We start from the raw sequence: 15,798 nt of genomic DNA, 5'->3' as shown, positions 1-15,798 counted from the left end.
TTAACACTGATAAAAAGACCACTTACAACATGTTTTAAACTTGTTTTAGACTGTTGAAATATTGTGGGTTTTTGTCTTTTCAGAACATTTAAATTACAGGAACTGCCAAAGTTGTAAATCATCAAACATATTTAAAGCCGCATTTTCCAAATAAGATATATATTTTGCCTTATAATTTAAGACTGGTATGTTTCTCCTTAACCATTTATTTAACTGTTTGCCTGTAGTTAGAAAGAACTCATATCTGTTATTCTCACAGGGAACGTGATGCAAACAAAATCAATTACATGTATGCTCAGTATGTCAAAAATACTATGGAACCACTTAATATCCCAGACATCAGTAAGGACAAAAGGTTTCCCTGGACGGTAAGTAACCCAGTTTCAGACTTGAAGCTAGAAGGCTGTACTTAGAGTTACCCTTCAACTAAGGACTGACCCTAGAGTTGGCTACTCAGGAGAGATCTGTGCTCTCCCTGCTCAGGTGAAGGAAAATAAAACAGCTGATAACATGTATTGAAAGCCATACTTGGGTATTTTTCTCTGTATTTTTTTCAGTTTTTTTAAAACATGTATTAATCTACTATCATGCTAGTTTTGAAGTAATTTAACCATTACTTAATGTCAGTGGCATTCATTAGATAGTATTGCTGGAGTTCTTGTTTTATTGGTAAAAATTAAGTTCTGTGTGGCTCGAACTTACACAATTAGTAATCTACCATAGTGAGTAGCTCTGTGGGAAAATGGGCATCTGTTTGTCTTGACAGCAAAGCTATGAAGATCTGTTTCTCAGACATTGAAAACTTTTAGTTCTAGTATTTTCTCTCATTTCACAAAAGAATTGCACTTTGAGGCAGCTGCCTTAATTTTGTTATTTGGGTGTCTAGGAGACCTTTTTATAACTTTAGCAGTGTGGGCAGTAGAAACGGTGGTGTTACTGCAGGACAGGTCTGTCACAGGTAGCATTCCAAGTGGTGTTTGGATTCTGTCCTGTCTGTTAAATTATTTGGGACATCTACCACACCAGTGTGGCAGATACTGAATAAATATTTTACCTACTATAAACTGCTTGGAAAGTTTGTGAAAAAAAGAAATCTGGGATATCATGTTTTAATAAAGTAAAGATTGATTGTTTTACATTGTATTTATGTCAACTTCATTATAATTTGTACATTTTCTGCACTCCATTGTTCGCTAGCTAATAAAAATTGAACATATAGTGCTTTCAGATGTGCCATATGGTTTATACAGCATCTAATGGACAAATCAGTCTCTACCATTTTATCTGTTTTGGTTTTTTGTTTAGAATGAAAACACAGGAAATGTAAACCAGCAGTGCATTAGAAGTTTGCTCTGTACACCTATAAAAAATGGAAAGAAGAATAAAGTCATAGGTAAAGCCTTTCCAATACCCTTACTCTGCACTTGTTTTTTAAAACATGTATTCTCAGCTGCTGCTTTCTTTCAAGTGTAAGTTTAACACATTAACTGCTGCGTGAGTTGTATTTAACTCATGCTAGTGTTGAGCCTGGGGCCTCGTGAAGCATATGTTACTCACATGTCTCTTTACCTTGAACCTCATGAACTATTTTGCATATAATTCACAGAAAATAATAAAAAATAACAAAATTTTCATTATATTAGGATCATTCTGTTTTTGAAGGTTTAATTCTATTTTCATAATAAAACATGTGGCCCCAGGGAAAAATTTATTTTCTAGTGTGGCAGTCAATGTGTTAAAGCATAAAATTTCTGGAAAAAAGATAAAAATTATAATGATAAAGAATTTTGATCTAGAGATAACACAGAAAGAAAAAAGATGAAAAGAATTTTGAAATAATTGATAAATGCCAAAAGACATTTGTTGAATATCTTATTAACTGTGGTATATTTTTATAATTATTATCCTATTTCAGCAGAATTTTTTTGTTTTAGAGTGATGCATTGAAATGTAGGACACTGAGTTAGAGACATGAAGAGGATAATGTGTGTCCTTTTAGAGTCTTGCTTGCTGAATTTTGATTTTTTTTAATATGTGGTTTAGATTGTAGGTTGTATACATTTATTCATTCAATAAATATTTATTGACCATCACGCTGTTCTTGGCAGTTGATAAATCAGTGAACAGTTGATAAGTGAACAAAACAGAAATCCCTGTCCTCTGGCACTCATCCTCTTATATAAGGGTCATAGAAAAACCTCTGCTTCAGGAATGGTGGAAGAATGCATTCTCAGAAAAATGGAATAATGTCTCCTTTTGTTCACATATTTATTTCTTGGTATTGCAGTTTATATTAAGAGTAAGGTTAAGTGGGGTTTTATATGGCAATCTTCCATGGTTAACATAGTGAAAAAGCTCTGAACTGTCAACATTCTCCCAAGAACCTGGAAATAAAGGCTGTATAAGTGCCCTTCTAAAGGCTGAACTTTAGAATTAAAACCCTGATGGGGCACTACATAGATATATAAATTTACCTTAAAAAGTCTGAATAGTTTTCAGATTGCAAGATTTGGCTGTAATTTTATTGAAGGGGAGAGTATCACAAAGAGGGTGTAGGAGGTATCATTAATGAAAATAGAAAAAAAATATTGACAAATTTTGAAAGTGTCTATCCACCTTCTGTCTAGGGACAAGGGAACCTTTGTCCCTAACGTAGACATGGATACAGAGAGTTGTATCAGTGTGCACTGAGTATTCTGACCACATGGTGAAGTCACCACATGGATGCCTCAGGTTATAGCCAATAATCTCTTAAAGATTCCAGCCCCTTTGCTAGTATACATCCCTATCGTCAGATGGAGACACAGGCTTGATGCCATTAAGCATTCCACAAATCCGGCTTCCCTTGTTCTGATTCCAGGCCTACCAGTCTGACTTCCGTTTTACTGGTTATTTTCCTGTCTAATGTAGCTTAGCTCATGGGAAGAGAATGCGTTATTCATTCCTCTGAAATACACGGGTGGCTCTGACGGTGGTTTCTCACCGTAAATGAGTGAACCGGACTTGAGGCAGTGGGCCGGGGCCGCAGGTGCACACGCTCCTGTTTCTGGGCCAGACCTAATTCTTGCTGTACGTCAATGCTATTCTGGATTTGCAGATCGGTCGTGTCACCTTAGTTACTGTGACTCCCACCCCAGAGAAATGGATCTGTCCTCAGCATGCCAATCTGTTTCTAAAGCTACAAGGCTGAGGGTCAGATCCTGACCTTGGCCAGTCGCATATTAAGGCCTCTTAGAAGCCGGCGTGACAACTCTCTGCAGGGATGTTTGGTCAACTGCACTCTTCTGCAGTTCTCAGAGAAAAAGTAGAGATTAATGAATATGTAAGCTCCTTTTAAAGATTATCACCAATCAGATCTCTAACCTAAGCAGTAAAGATACACTGCTAAGAGTATGTTACGATATGATACCAAGTAAATGTTACAAAACTTTATTTCCTAGGGAGATCATGGAGAAAACCACATTATAAATGTTTTGATTTTTTTTAGTGCTTTCACATATAAGTATAAAGATTGCTTTTGACCTTTGAAAATGTGAAAATAAATTACAGAAGGGATGCATTATTTACTAGTAGGTTGTCATGAGAAGGAGGACGGAGTGGCGGCTTGCCACATCCAGTCGCGTCTTGACCTGTCCTTAGCAGTGTTTCTCTGGAGTAATGACTGGGAACGGGGAGTGCCTGGAAGCCGTATGCACCAGGCGCTGTCATGGCTTTGTGCGCGTGGTGGACGAGAGCTACCTGGGCGATGCGCAGAGAGCACTGGACTGGGAGTAGGACTCACGGCGCCATGCTTGCACCACTCTACCTTTGGCCATGTAAATGATTACTCGCCTCTGTAGAGTTGAACTCTGTAACCTTTCGTGTCTGTTCAAAATTCACATTCTATGATTCTGTCACTGTTTCAGACAAGTTAGCAAAGAAATAAAAAATAACAGTCAAAATAATTAGACTTCTCTTGGCAAACATTTTGTGTCACCCTGCTTGATGACAGAGCCACAAAAGTAAGCAAGTGCTCATATTGGAGAGGAAAAACTCCCTGTAAGTAAAAAGAAAAAGGAACTGATTTCTCCCCTCTGGTGCGTTTGGTTGGGGTGGGGGTGGCATACTCAGTTGATCCAGTGTTCCTGGATGTTTTATAAGTGTGACAAAACTCAGAATTGGAATTCTGGACTATACTTACGTCCACAGATGCAGCATGGAAAATACCGTGGTCGTAGATAATTTGTCTTACACGTCCCGGACCAGATTTCACTGTTATGTAATTCTAATAGAGCATCCCCATAGAGTTAGATGCAGAAAGATGGACGGGCCCTTGTGTTTTTTGTAATCTTCCTTCCCTCATTGTTTTCCATTACTGACAAGGAGATGAAATTACAGGCACTCGACCAGCGTGGGGCCTGCTGTCTCATCAGACTGATTCCCTGAGGTATGGTTTCACGTCCGATACTTTCTTAGTGCCCTGGCCAAGACAGAGTGTTTCCACCGCTGTGCTTCCAACACTGTTGAGGAAATATATTTCCATAGTCATTTAATTTAACCAATTATTTTCCCTATTTATTAGGCTAAATATGCTTTTTCCCCATATTGTATTTGCCAGAAATTTTGATGCCTATTTCTCCGTACCAATTTCAGGGCAGATTTGGAAGAAATTAATCCTCTTCCCATACCCCTGCCCCTCCGCCGAAAAAAGAACATGTTTAGAATATCTCCACTTTAAATAGCTTACATTTACATCTCCTTGTTAGTAAAAAAGTGTAATAAAAATTATAGAGCTATACCACATATTGTTTGACAGAGAAGTATTGAGAGGAAAAATATGTATTCGTTAACCAGTTTGGGGCAGCTAATCCTCTCTCATCTACACTGTCAGAAGGTTCTGCTTTGTTTTTTCACAATGACTTTTTAAAGTGTCTTTTGCATTCAGGCTTGTTCTGTTAGCCTATTTGAACTGTCCAAACACCAGCATCATTCTGATGCTGCAAAAGACACTTTGTCTTGTTTACTTTGTATCAGTGAACTTTGGGAGACCTGCATGCCTACAGGATTTTTCTGAGTAATCCTCTATAAATTTCTGCATCATCGATTATCACTCCATATCATCTTATTTTACTGCGTTAATTTATTTTGGCTTGTTTAGTAAATTAGTCAGGTGTAGACCCTTACATGGGTGACTACTTAGATAATCTGCTCATCTACATGTTGCAATATAATTCCAAGGCATAAATAAACATTTTAATGCTATATGTTTAAATTTAACTTCTACTTCATTTTATTTTTGATATTAGATTTTATCACTTGGCAAAGCATTAGCTGCTCATTTGTTTACAATTAAATTGTACATTGTCTTCCATGGTACGAATTACTTACATTCCTTAAAGTATCCAGTTTTTTCCCCAGTTAGGGAATTGTAAATTAATTATACTTAGTTATAATAAGCTGCAGGAAATGAGACTGTAGGGGGAGTAATAATTGGAAGAAAGTGAGAAAAAAATAAAATTAAGAATTTATAGACCGGGTGCGGTGGCTCACGCCTGTAATCCTAGTACTCTGGGAGGCCGAGGCGGGAGGATTGCTTGAGCTCAGGAGTTCAAGACCAGCCTGAGCAAGAGCGAGACCCCGTCTCTACTATAAATAGAAATTAGCCAAACAACTGAATATAGAAAAAATTAGCCAGGCACAGTGGCGTGTGCCTGTAGTCCCAGCTACTCGGGAGGCTGAGGCAGGAAGATCGTTTGAGCCCAGGAGTTGGAGGCTGCTGTGAGCGAGGCTGACGCCATGGCACTCTAGCCAGGGCAACAGAATGAGACTCTGTCTCAAAAAAAAAAAAAAGAACTTATAGCTCCAATTATAAAAGTGAAGATGTATGTATGTATATGATAAAAATAAGTGTAAGGATCATAGCTTCAAGAATAGATTGAAAAAAAGAAAAATAAGGAAAACTTCATAGTAGCACTGAAAAACAGAGAAGCATACCTTCATTGGACCAGAAACTTTGAGGAATTTCTGGAAGATATGAAATATATGCCATTTGTAAGGACATATTTTACACAAAATGAGCAAAAATTGAATAGGGATGACAGTATTTATATCAAACAAAGTATAATTTAAGGTAAAAACATAATGTAAAGGGTTACCTTGCATTGATTAAACGCAACAGAGGAAAGTGGAATTGCCATGAATGCTGATAAACTGAATAACATCATTGACATAAAAACCAAAGCTGTTGAAAATAAAAGGAGAAATAGACAAAATGGTAATCATAGTGGTCCTTTTGTGTACTTCTCACAGTGTTAAAGTAGAAAGAAAAAATAAGGAAACATTAGAATTGATTAATATAAAGAATGAAATGGATTTAATTGGCATATATAGGTTGACTTCAATATTTCATAATTTAAAAATAAAAATTCTTATCAAAAGTCCATCAGATATTAACAAATATTGATGACATACACACAAAAAACACAAACTCAATCATTTCTAAGAAGTACAGCCACTTTCATGGATCACAATGCATTAAAACTGGAAATATGTAATAAAAGGATAAATTAGAAGGAAAAAACTCACTTGGAAACTGAAAAGCATTCTTCTAAATGACAAAGAAGAAATCAAATGTTATAATTTAAGTACAGTATTTTAGAAAATTAATGGTTGTATCAATATAACATAAAAACTTAAGGTACGTGGTTGGTGTAGACTCAGAAAAATCTATAGTTTTAAATATTAAATCAAGTTTATTATTAATCAAGAACTAATGAAATTATTTTAACTAAGCATTCGACTTAAGAAATTAGAAAAGCAGCATTTCTTTCTTTTCCACTCTCTATGCTGCCTTTTCCAAATAAACACATAGAAAGAAGGCAGAGGAAGGAAACAAAAAATAAATTTGTGAAATGGGAAGGGAGAGTAAAACCAGAGATAATGGGCAAACATAATAATAAACAAATCTCCAACACAGATAATGAGGATATTGAAAGAGGAACACAAATAGGAATGAGAGAGGGAATCTAACTACAGATAAAGAAGAAATTTTAAAAGATGTTTGATAATACAGTGTACCAAATTAATACATTTTGGCGAAATGGAGAAATTCTATAAAAATTTGTAATAACCAATACTAGCTCAAGAGGACTTTAAAATTTTTCATGAAAGTAATTGAGAAAGAACTTTGTTTAAAAAAAAAATGATTGCCCTAAGGAAATTCTAAGGAAACCAGAGGGGAAGAGAATTGAAATAAGGAGGACACAGAAAAGGAGGAGGCACAAAGAAATAGCTTACAGATGATACAATTGTTAAATGGAAATCTCTGAGGCAGTCAGCTGTAAGTTCCCGTCTAATAAGAGAGTTTTTAAAAGAGTGCCTGGTTATCAAATTATTAAAGAGAAATAACTTTAATATATGCCAAGACAAATTTGTTAGAAGATAATAATGGATAAATCTCATTTCCCATAGTAACAAGGAATCAACTCGGCTAGAAACATATACCATCTACATGAGAAAAACTATAAAATTCTAAGTAATTTAGAAATGATTAAGCGGCAAAGTAACATTTCCTGAATGATTAAAATCTATTTTGTAAGATAGCAACTCTATCTGTAAATGTGCCCAAGCTTTTAATTTTCTTGAAGAACCTCATTTGTTTGTTATGAACCTTTTTTTTATAGCGTTTTTTTTTAACTAGGGTATTTCCATTTGACATAAGTAAATTTTCTGAAGGACATAAAGAGATCAGTGGATTATTGTGAATGCTATATAGCGATGGCTGTCCTCCCCACTTTCGGAGGAGAGCTGTGTTATGTGCCTGAACAGATGGTGTGTCTTCCGTGTCCTTTGTCTTGCCCTGAGCTTAATCAACGCTGTGTCTGTGTCGCTGTGTCTGTAGTGGTGGATTGTAACACCCACTACTTTAGCTGTTTTGCTCTGGGCTGTGGTTGTTCCGGCAGATCCTTGTATTTGTACATTTAACATTCCATTTGAAGAACTTGTGAGTAATTCCAGAGGTATAATTTAATCCCTCTTAATGTATTCATTCAGTGAATTTTGACTGAGTCACAGATGTGAACTGCTGTACAGGAGACTGACTTCACTAGGTTATAATCCCAGCGCGCTGCCTGACACACGCATCTCAGCCCGTCTCTGATATACTTTTCTTGTTATATATGTAGTAATTCTTATGAAGTAATAAAAAATATGTTGTTTTTAAAAAATGGCCATTGAGTAGGAGAAAACTTTAGTAAAGCTGAAAGGCAATTCCATTGTGATCCGAGGATAAGGGCACGTGACTCACAGGAAAATGTGATTTGGGAGACAGCCAAAGCCTCGTATAAACAGTTCCATATTTGCAATTTGGAGATTCACAAAGGCCGCAGGATGTAGCCCCTGTGTTTTGGTTACCATACATGGGACATGTGCTTTTAAGATAATGAGCCTGATTGCCCATTTAGTGCATGGCTTTTACTTGCAGCATCCAAATTATGTCTTGCTTAAAATTTTCCTTGATTATGGAATAAGTAATCCCTGCAGCCCTAATGCAGATAGAGAGGCATCTAGATGTCTTTACTGTGTAGACAAACAAACAAAAAGGGCACAAAGGAGAGTACAGATAATTTATGGTGTTAAAAATAAAGAAAGTGAACGCCAGTAGTGATAAAGGGGCTTAAGCCATCATGCAGCCATGTGTCATCACAGACTCTATGAAATCCTGTTGCGCTCCAGGAAAAAATAAGGGACAACATGCTATAGTCTTCGTGGGAAAGTAGGCTGGGTCAGAGCGGCAGTCATGCATTCTTTCGTTAACTCAGAAAACATTTTGGGTTCCTGCTCTATGCTAGGCATTTTGCTAGCTGAGGAAATGGAACTGAAAAGAAAATAAATCTCTAAGCCTAAGATATTTACAGCCTAGAAAGACAGATGGAAATAAAATCTACCATTGAGACACCAAGTGACAGTGTTAAGGGCATAGAGAAGGGCGGCGCCTGCCTCACCGGGAAGCGGGAGGCCCCCAGGAGCTCGTGGTGAAGGATGTGGGGCTCCCCTGGGAAGACAGGGAGGAGGGCGGTGGGGAGCAGCCAGGGATGTGAGCAAGCACGGGGCCACCGGGGAACTGCTAGCAACGACAGGTAAAAGGCAGCAAAGTGCGGTGAAAAGAGAGTGACCTTTGGGGCCAGACTGAGCTGGGGTTGAATTTTAGATCCACACAAACCAGCTAAGTAAGTAGCTTTGAGCAAATGATGTGAACTTTATGAGATTTAGTTTCCTCATCTGTCAAATGGGGCTGATCACACCTGCCTCATGGTAGAAATTGTGAGGACTAGAGATCACGTGTCTGCCAAAGTATTTAGCACAACGCCTGTCCCACAGCGGGCACGTGGTGGAAGTCTGTTTCTATATATTCACAGACAGATTTTACAACACTTTGTTTTACCCAGAGGTAAGCTGGATCATCAGACTCCTCACAGAGAGACCACGAGGCTCAGAATCCCATAGAACAACCAGTTCAAAAAACATCTAACATTATGCTGATGTCATCTTCCATTTTTATTGACATATTTGACTTTCTGATAGAACCCAGGACTTGGGAGGTTATGGTTTTCTTCACATATTAGATCTGCTTTTATTTCTAAGTGAATAGTCATTTTATTTTCATAATTATTCGCAGTATCAAAAGTTGGCTGCAAATATGATTCTCCTGGATACAGAGGTGTGGGTCTGAAACTTGAGACTGCCTATGGGAATTGCCTGCTTTCTGCATTCTATTTTGTGTCTAACTATGTTTTTTAACTTCTGATTTCTCAGTAAGGAAAGGCAATCTGTGTGACCCAAAATTCTGATGTGCATCAAAATTGTTCTCTTGGCAAGTGTACAAAAATCCAATTAGTTTCCAAAGGACAAATTGTCTTTGGGGACTCAACTGATTTAAAATTCATGACCGAGTCTGGAAGAAAATAGTACTCTAGGATTTTTTTGAACACAGGCAACAATATACATTTAGGACCATGTGAACCTAGTTTCCATGTAAATTCTGTTTACCGCTCTATCTTATGTTTGTGGGGGTTCATTTGCTTATTTGGAGATGCCAGGCATTCCTAAGAAAGAAGGATATGACAATCTTTGGGTGTGTGTGTGTTAAAGTCAGTAAAAGCCATGATTCTTAACAATAACATTTGTCAATTTCTTGGATCATTATAGGGGTTTGCCAACTTGTTAATAAGATGGAGGAGAATACTGGCAAGGTTAAGCCTTTCAACCGAAATGATGAGCAGTTTCTGGAAGCTTTTGTCATCTTTTGTGGCTTGGGGATCCAGAACACACAGATGTACGAAGCCGTAGAGAGAGCCATGGCCAAGCAGATGGTCACGTTAGAGGTGGGCTGAAGTTTCAGGACCTCTCAGTCTCTACAGCCAGACTCTGAGCTCCTGCCTTTCCCTCGTAACAACTCGTGATGTGTCTGGGTGTTCTATCGTTGTGGCCTCACAAAAATCGTGTGCTTTAGATGATGAGATCCTTATTGTCCTCATTTTAAGAGTGAAGGAAACTAAGACCCAGAATATTTTAGAAATTTGCCAAGGGTCATGACCAAACCCAAACTCAAGCCATTTGTCCCTTCAGTCCCCTTTTTCTGCAGAAAGCATCTTTGACTGTAATAATCCATTCACAGAGGTGACCACTGCTACTGCAACCTGTCCGCCCTCCCCATGGCCTGAGCCTTCCTGTCGCTCCATGAGAACACTGTGCAAATAAATTAAAAAAAAAACAAAAAACAGAAAGCCTAGGCACTCTTAAGAGAATTAGAAGTGAGGAAAAGAAAAGAAAAAGAAAATCAGTGAGAAGCAGGAATAGTTGAAATTTCTGGACTAGCTACTCCAGAATCATCTCAGAAACTTTCAAACTACAGATTTATAGACTCCACCGCTGAAAGTTCTGATTGAGTAAGTTTTGGGGGGGAGGTGCTGGGAATCTGCATCACTGCAGCGCCCCCAGGTGATGGTGGATGCGCAGGGAGCAGTGGACGCACCGGCTGAGAGGGCCGGCATCGGGCAGGCTCCTTCCCACGCAGGATGAGCCTGCTCAGCAGAGTCAGCCCTTTCCCTGTATTTCACCAGCTGCCTTGACAATGTTCACTTCGGATAACACAGTTTCTGACATCGTAGACCATTTAGAGAAATAGACTTCCGAAGGTGCAGATGTCTCTACTATACTAATTCATACACCACTATGAAATATATTTGAATGTTTGCCAACCCTTATCTAGATGAGATCAGTGAAAATTAGTGTTTGGGATATAATAACATTTCCTCTAATCCCTCATAAATAAATATCTAACCTAAAGAGCTAGAAAGAAATACATTATACATCTAAGTTTTATCAGTAACCAAGATGGCACACTTACTTTCTAGCTGAATATATGATACCAATAGGTTTGCTACAGTATTATATAAAAGACCCTGAATAATAAACCAGTAGAAATCTGTTTCAAATGTGTATATATACACATACATATATGCACAGATATATATTTCAAATATGGTTTCAATTATGTATATAAACATACACATACATGTTTACATATAGTTTCAAAATATATATACAGACATACATGTATGTGTATACATTATATATAATTTTTAATCTTTTTTTTTCCTAGTTCTGTGGTTTTGCACTGAAGAGTTGAAGCTATCAATTAGAAATTTTTTTTTTAACTTTTTATAATGGAAAGTTTCAAACATACAAAAGTAGAGAAAATAGCTCAGTGAGACCCCCACGTACTCATCAGTCATCTTCAGTAATTATCGACCATGGTCAGTGTACCTCCATCCATTCCCACGCTCACTCCTCCGCACTCTTCTTCACCTCCCGTTGGATTATTTTGAAGCAGTCGCGGATCTATCACTTTGTTCAAAATCTCTGAATGTTTTCCTGATTGAGATTTATTTCTGTCTCTCTATTATAGCTCTCCTTTAGCTAAATATATGAGTAATTAACTCAGTGATCACAGGTCCAACCTCAACAAAAATTTTCCTTCCTTTACGAGGCCATTGGACAGAAGCCAAGGACTCAAAGCCCTCAGGTCTTCTTAGGGTAGTGAATTATTTCGACCTGGAAGTCATGATCATTATACTAACAATAAAGCAACAATGACAATAAAAATAGCTAGCCTTTATCAGATGCTTCCTCTGTATTCTGATGCGTGCATGTGTTAACAAAGTTAATCCTTTTACCCTATGGGTGAGGTGCTATTTTTATCTTTGGTATATAATAAAAATAATTTTTTGAACTTAGAATGTATTATATGACTCCTTCATTTGTTTATTCATGTTGCATTGCACTTACTAATATTAGACTAATTCATGGTCATAATCTTTTCTCAGCAAAACTACTTCTGTGGTCTCAGCAGCCACAGGTTAGCAGCCATGACCTGTCGGTTTCATATGGGGAGGAGACGGCACCTCTGAGGTTCCTGAGGTTTCCTAGTGATTAATGTTTCAAATGCTAAGACAGATTCCATGTGGCGCAGTATTATAAATGTTCTGAATCACAAGACAGTAGGCATATATGCCATTTGGTTTTAGATTTTTAAATTGCTTAAAATTTAAAGACTGGTTCAAGGAAAAGTAGTTTGGGCTCTTGAATTAATTTACTCACCATTTAAAGTCTGAAAATGAGTTACCTTTTTATCAATGATTTTTCAACTTTTGGGGTTTTTTTGTGAATCAGTGTTATCTCTGTCAAAAATGAACTTTACTGATAGGCATTTTAAATGCAACTACTACCTTGTTTTAAAAAAGTGTCTAAAATACTATCCCAGTTGAGAATGAATATTCCTTATCTGAAATGCTTGAGACCAGAAGTGTTTTGGATTTCAGATTTTTTTTGGATTTTGGAATGTTTGCATTATACTGACTTACCAGTTGAGCATCCCAAATCTGAAAATCCAAAACCCAGAATGCTCTAGAATATGAAACTGTTTGAGCACCAACATGATGCTCAAAGGGGGTGCTCATGGAAGCATTTTGAATTTTAGATTGTCAGATTTGGGATGTTCAACCTGTACTCAGAAGTTGTTGCTTTTGAAAGTGGAGATTATGATTCTCATGCTAAGTGAGTAAGAAGAGAGTAAGCCCGACTTTCTCACTCTACAAGGTAATGGGAGGGGCACTAGCTTAGCAGGTGAGAGCTGGATCCTAGGCCGCCTGCCCTCTCGCTGCGTGTGAGCTTCCAGCCAAGGCATGAGAAGCTCTGAGTCCCAGTGTTCTCAGCTGCTAATGGGCAGCTTTATAAGCCACACTACCCTCTTCTTAGCTCTTGAGCTGTATGAGTGTAACGGGATCCGTAAATCTGTGTGACGTCATATCTCAGCCATGCAGTTTTTCTGTATGAATGTCTGTAGTGGTCATAAGCCCCACCTGAGAGCCACTTCTAGACTATTTTTTTCCCAAATATCAACATTAAAATGTCAGTTTAGGCAAAGGTTTTTTCCCCCCTAATTCAGTACACAAGCAAAAATAACTAAAGTCAATATTTTTTTTAAAAAACAATTCAAAATAAATTTTCTCCTAAATTTGAGCCAATAGTTATTTCTAGGTGGCCTTATAATGTGTTAGAGCAACAATGTCAGGGTGACAGTGTTCTTTGAACATAGGGAGTATACCTCTCTGTTTTCTAAAACAAGCAATGGAATCTAAATCTGGGATTTTCTCTCTGTTGAAGAAAACAGCAAGTAAGATTTGACATCCTGAGGAGTCTAGTTCTCTCTCGAAGAAGGCGTAGTGGAATTCCAAGCTTGCAATTCTGGAGAATCGGTCGTTCTCGCCTGTGTAACCTGGACCCCTTCTCTTCTCGCCCTGTAGGTTCTGTCGTACCATGCTTCGGCAGCAGAGGAGGAAACAAGAGAGCTTCAGTCTCTAGCGGTAATTTGTCTTCTATCTTTTTAAAAATTACCAACTGCAAACACCTAATCAATAATACATAAGTATGCTTTTCGCAGGATATCTGGTTCTACTAGTAGTGGTCCCCTAGACGTTTAATCAAATTTGGTAAATATTTAAATGGACACTCATAAAATATTTAATCAACTCTACTTTCTTGCAGGGGTGCAAAGTCACTGATAATGCAAAGCAAAAGATATTAAATAGCTTATATTGACTTTATAATACTTTATATTATTCTGATTTTTTTTTCAGTAATTGTTCTAATCTTTACATCTTTCTTAGGCTAAAATTAAATTTAGTTTTCATTTTCTGGGGAAATGGGGACTACAAGGCAGCTGTCTAGGGTAATGACGAGTTTATTTATCGTTTGTTACTGATAACCTACTCTGCATTATCAAGAATCGAGATTGATTTTAATTTCTGACCGTATGGCTTATGAAGTGCTGTTTGAAATTGAGTTCAGATAGGGCCAGTTCCTGAATTCTCATTACATTGTTACGTAGCATACAATGAGCAAAAAGCACATTGATACATAAGTAGCTATGTTATATGTTCTCGATCTTGGTTGGGAATGGCTTGGTTGAGATTAATGAAAATTTGAGGCACTTATACATTTGCAACCAAGACTGGCCTTCTGAGTTTAAATTTATTTGCAATGACATAGACAAGGTCTATGCAAGATGTGATGAGAGGTATGTAAGGAATGGGAAGAATGTGAGCAGGTCATTGAGATTCTTGTTCACTGTCATCACCATCCCAGCTTGCCTCATGCTAAATTCTTTGTACCCTTACATCCTTTTTCTCATGTTAACTGAACAGTTGTGTTCTTATGCGTACTTCATAACTATGTCATGAAGGCCACACTGAAGCCTAGAGAAGCCAGTGACTTGCAGAAGGTCACACTGCCACGACGTAGGGGGGTCAGGGTGCAAGTTCACAGTCTCGCCCTGGAGCGCACGCGTGCAACACTGCTCTGTCTTTAGCTGTCGGGGAGAGTGAAGATTAAAGATGATCCAAATGTTTTGACCTCGGTAATTCAGAGAATAATGGTGACATTAACTAATAAAAATGGAAATATTAAGAAGGTAGATTTGATTTAGGACAAGCTGAGTTTGAAGTGCTGGTAGAACAACAAAGTGGACATCTTCAACAATCAAAGAAGGCAGGACCAGAGTGATGGGTGGTGGTCAGAAATAGAGGTGGAGATTCGGGAGTTAACGTCCCATGGTGGGGAAGTCACAGGAGTGGATCAACTGGGAGAGAGAGAAAGAGAGGGGAAAGACCAAGAACAGAAATCATCACATGGGAAGATACATACTGAAATGCCGCAGGCACTGCAGGGTTATTAAGTTAGCTCTAAAGTGAAGGCAAGGTTATACTCTGCCATGTGTTGTCTTAGATAAATAAAAACTAGCAAGTAGTTTCTAAAGATAATGCTAAAAAAAATCACAATGATATTTTGTTTTTTACTTCAAAGATAATATAATCTTTCAGAAAAATCTGAAAATTACCTTCTCAATTATATTTATAATTTTAGCAAGAGAAAAACACTTCAGAATAACTGCAAATTCCTGTATTGAAGTATTGTTCAAAACCAGCTGTTCCACTTGGAAAGTAGATTTCTGGCAGCTGCATTGAGAAATTTAGGGTTAAATAGCTTCTAGGTCAAGTAATTTATTTAAATTGGTTGAAATTCAGCAATTGGTTTCAATTCTAGTTTTCTATCAACCAAATAAAAATTCCTGTATAGCCCCAAATACACAGATGTTTGCATCATCCGGCAATTACCAAAATTGTTGTCTTTGTCATGTGTCTGATCGTTTATCTCAATTTAAAACCTGCTCATGGAAGCATTTTGAATTTTAGATTGTCA

The 15,798-nt window shown here is 37.6% G+C and overlaps 1 protein-coding gene across 1 annotated transcript in view; it reads left to right on the top strand.

Annotated features, from left to right (window-relative positions):
* PDE5A (phosphodiesterase 5A, cGMP-specific) overlaps positions 1-15,798 on the top strand; it is a 123,585-nt gene that overhangs the window by 76,575 nt on the left and 31,212 nt on the right. The window contains exons 8-11 of the mRNA XM_012645347.1: positions 260-368; positions 1,306-1,393; positions 10,186-10,361; positions 13,845-13,904. Coding sequence (XP_012500801.1) covers positions 260-368; positions 1,306-1,393; positions 10,186-10,361; positions 13,845-13,904 — 433 coding nt within the window. The remainder of the gene's footprint in view (positions 1-259; positions 369-1,305; positions 1,394-10,185; positions 10,362-13,844; positions 13,905-15,798) is intronic.

Source organism: Propithecus coquereli, unplaced genomic scaffold, assembly GCF_000956105.1.
Source record: "Propithecus coquereli isolate 6110/MARCELLA unplaced genomic scaffold, Pcoq_1.0 Scaffold232, whole genome shotgun sequence".
Lineage (NCBI taxonomy): Eukaryota > Metazoa > Chordata > Mammalia > Primates > Indriidae > Propithecus > Propithecus coquereli.
This window is presented reverse-complemented; position numbering and strand designations above follow the sequence as displayed.